Source organism: Megalops cyprinoides, chromosome 24 (genome assembly GCF_013368585.1).
Source record: "Megalops cyprinoides isolate fMegCyp1 chromosome 24, fMegCyp1.pri, whole genome shotgun sequence".
Lineage (NCBI taxonomy): Eukaryota > Metazoa > Chordata > Actinopteri > Elopiformes > Megalopidae > Megalops > Megalops cyprinoides.
Genome location: NC_050606.1, coordinates 3,824,735 through 3,828,684, shown reverse-complemented (window position 1 = coordinate 3,828,684; position 3,950 = coordinate 3,824,735). Strand labels below are relative to the sequence as shown.

At 43.4% G+C, this 3,950-nt stretch overlaps 1 protein-coding gene across 1 annotated transcript; it reads left to right on the top strand.

The window, feature by feature from the left end:
- Positions 1–257: 257 nt before the first annotated feature.
- Positions 258–1,739, top strand: LOC118770883 (class E basic helix-loop-helix protein 22-like). Its single transcript, XM_036518645.1, has one exon. The coding sequence runs from the start codon at positions 620–622 to the stop codon at positions 1,397–1,399; it is 780 nt and encodes a 259-aa protein (XP_036374538.1). The 5' UTR covers positions 258–619; the 3' UTR covers positions 1,400–1,739.
- The last annotated feature ends 2,211 nt before the right edge of the window (positions 1,740–3,950 follow it).

Below are 3,950 nucleotides of genomic sequence, written 5' to 3'. Positions count from 1 at the left end.
GCCCCTTCGCATCCATTGGTACAGCCTAGCTATGTCTGAAGCTACACAAAAGCGGTTGCTGTGATCACAGGGGTGAAAGTCGTCACATGCCATTTTTAAGACAGTTGTCAGACTACTAACAGATCTCTTCCCAAACACTCGCAGCCAGATGCGTGTGCAGATGGTGGTGGTGTTTTTTTTTTTTTTTTTTTTTAAAGAACCTACGCCTTTTGTATTCCTGCGAGGAACAATTCTCATCAGATCAGGGGAATGGGCTATCTGAGAGGAGGGGCAGATAGCGCTCGGTTTTAGCCTGCTTGATACCGTTTTAATCCCATTTAATTAAATCTTTAACCTGATTGGGCAGAGAGCGCAGTCCCGGTGGGCGAATCTTCATAATAATAACCTGCTTGGAGAAAGGATGTAACAGACGCCCGACTGCCGTTGCAGCTGCGCGCTCCCAAGATCTGGTGCCGGCGAGTCAAAGCACGATACAGGCAAGTGGACGGCGCCACAGCGCGAGCTGCCGCCTCGTAGGTCACCTGACAGGTATCAGGATCAACTTGAGTGGCTGCAAACTTTGAAACGACGCCAGTGGTGGTCGCTCGACCGCGGGAGGAGAGCAGACCCCGAAAGGACTATGCATAGGAATACGGGCTTGGAGAGAGCGGAGGGGGCAACTTTCCACAAAACTCTCAGCGCCGTCTCAAGCAAAACAATGTCCTCGTTCAGAGCAGATGCCAGTATTGATCATCCATCGCGGGACCGCCAATCACCACTCAGTTGTTTCGATCGGACTGACTCGGACCCAGTCCAGCCAGGGGCGCTCGGTCTACCGACCGGGTCTTTGTGCGAAAAGTACGTGGAAAGCGGCGACAGGGCTTTGGTGGCGGAGAGCAGCGGCGGGGAACAGAGTCCAGACGATGACAGCGACGACAGATGTGACATTGTTCACATGACAGACAGGACGGCGGCGGCGCCCGGAGGTGCATCTGCGGGTAGGAAGAACAAGGAGCAGAGGGTGTTGAGGCTGAACATCAACGCGCGCGAGAGGAGGCGCATGCACGACCTGAACGACGCGCTGGACGAGCTGAGGTCAGTGATACCCTACGCGCACAGCCCCTCCGTGCGGAAGCTCTCCAAAATCGCTACCCTGCTGCTGGCCAAAAATTACATCCTCATGCAGGCCCAGGCATTGGACGAAATGAGACGGCTGGTGGCTTACCTCAACCAAGGCCAGGGGGTTTCTGGTCCTTCTGCGCCTGCCTCTTCTGGTCACAGTGCGGGTTTGGGTAGCTACGAACAACCGAGCGGTTACCCCTTCGGTGCCGGAGCTGCCGCTTCCTCGTGTCCCGAGAAATGCGCCCTTTTCAGCAGCTTGGCGTCTAACCTCTACAAAGAATGCATGGACAAGCCTTAGATGTAGCAAAAGGACAACCGAAAAGGACTAAAACTTTTCCATATATGAATGAGGAAACCACAGTAATGAGACAGAAATCCGCACTGCAACATACATCATTCTTAAAAGGAATCATATCATCCAAAACACTTTTTGTACTGTGCGCGAAATTCACTGAATGTGAGGTCGGTTTAAAGAACAATTGTGCCTGGTTGCCCAGTGATATCTGTTTGTTTGAATATCTTATGGTTTTATGAGCATGTATGTACATGCACACACACAGTCCCTCTTTATTAAGCATAGATAACGCAGGTACGCTGCTGTAAATATTACAGATATGGACGAGTGTAAATTCTTAATCCCGAAGCATTCAGTCCCACTACGGACAATGATCTACGGGTTACCTGGATGATACTTAGTTCGGTAAATCTTTGACGGATATTTTGTTCAGGTGTTTTATTTCCAAACCTTATTTATTTTGGATGTCTTTGTTGTCTGTGGTTAATTTGTGTATTTATTAATGTTGCCTGCATGGCATAGCCTACTGTTTGTTTGATGTATTATTAACCAACGAGACCTCACCGTTGGGTCAGGCGAGGTTCTCAGCTGAAGTCAGATTGGAAGGTAGAATCAAACCAGTTCTAAAGGTGACGTCGATATTTCAAGTTCCAGTAACGTTTTAGGTTTGCCTGTTGGGAGTGTATCTACATCATTTGCTGTCATTAAAACGTACCTTGGTGGCCAGGTAAACAATACAAATGATCATTACATATGCAATGTGTCAAAATAGGACTGCATCAAGATATTTGTATCTGACATTGTATTGGAAAGCTTTATTAAAATATTTTGAACAAAAGCATTAAATTATGTATTAACTTTATTTACAAAATACCGTAAGTATTTCAACATTCTGAGAACTTGTGCTCCAGGCAATGCGTATGCTCACCTGAGTTCTTTAACGGGTATTATGTCAAGCGTCCGTTTCTTTACATTCAATGAATTTCATGAGATAGCCTGGCTAATTGCTAATGCATAATTTTTGTTGAACTGGACTTTATACGATTAGCAAGTCGGTTCTGCACCCTCGGAATTAATGCTAAACGTAGAAGGAACAAAATTAATGCTTTCTGCTCCGCGCGCCAGAGAGAGGATTTATTATAACCCGTAACTTTTCGATAAAACAGCACGAGACCCAGGGAAGGCGGTCCAAACGTCGTGGACAGGGTACTCTGAAGACACAATAAATCTTCTAACATACGTTTGTATAGTCCTATGGTTATTAAATAATTTCAATGGGTAGGCCTATCTATACTGTAATGTTTTGAAAACCACTGTGCGTGAAAACCGTCGGCCGAAAAGCCGGATTTAACGTAAAATGGAACACGTTGTTAAGGCAATTAAAAGCCCTAGATATGACTGAAGAAAATGTAACACTGTCCGTTACCAAAACTGGATGTCAAACACTGTAATTAATCCGAAACGTTCATCTTCTTCTTTATTTTCATAAAGAATTATGGGTACATTTATCTCAATTTCTAAAGTGATGCTTACCAATATGACAAAATCAATAGCGAATATTCGCATTTCTAAACACTACTGCATAAGTAACGAAATAATAAACACTCTGAAATTCACTTTTTTGTTTTAAAGCATGGAGCATCTGTGGCTAATTGCTCCCTCACATAGTTCAATCGGAGGGATCTCACTTGGATTGTTATACCGTTAAACGTTTTCTCCCATTTCAAAACATTATTACTTCTTATATTTGTCTGTTTTACCAAGATGTAAACATTCAAGTTTTGATTTTTTTTTCTCCATCGCGATATCCACCGGTTGCTGTCAGTCATTTAAAAAAAATGTAAGGCCTATTCCTTTCGTTTTACCAATTGAAAAGAGCAGCCACACCGGAGGAAAACATGGGAAATGTGTCAAATTCTTTAGAGTTTGAACACAAAAACATCATTGCAGAAAATAGTTAAGTCACGAATTATATTGCCTTCATATCTTTAAAGCTTGAACACTCAAAATTATAGCGTACTTTTCACTGCATCTTAAATATAGTTTATGTTTAAAAATAGGACTTAGAATGTAAATGACCTCATAATGTAAATGACTGAATCAAGCTAAATGTACTGAGGCGACTGTGGACACCGTTGTCAAAACCTCTTAAACGCGTTCAGAAATTTCAAAACAACATTTTATGTTAAAATTTATGTGTCTTGATTACAGCGAACACGCGTGCAACTCGCGTTTGGGTACTGCAGCGGTCCAAGACCCATCAGGCTGGGACTAGTATTTGACCCAGGCCCGGCGCTATGGGGTGCTTAGGGGTGCAGTGCACCCCCAGTTGTCTCCTCATATCCCGATGTCTACGTAGTATTTATGACTTTTTGTGCCCCCATTGATTGCAATTGCATTGTTGATTACAGTTAAAAAAAATACGCACTGATTCCATCACAAAAACATTTGCTGTTTATTAAGGGTGCAATCATTCAAAAGACAAGCTGCAATAATTTGCTTTAATCAGATGGCTTCACAAGATGTGGATAATGCATAAAAATTATGTACAAAA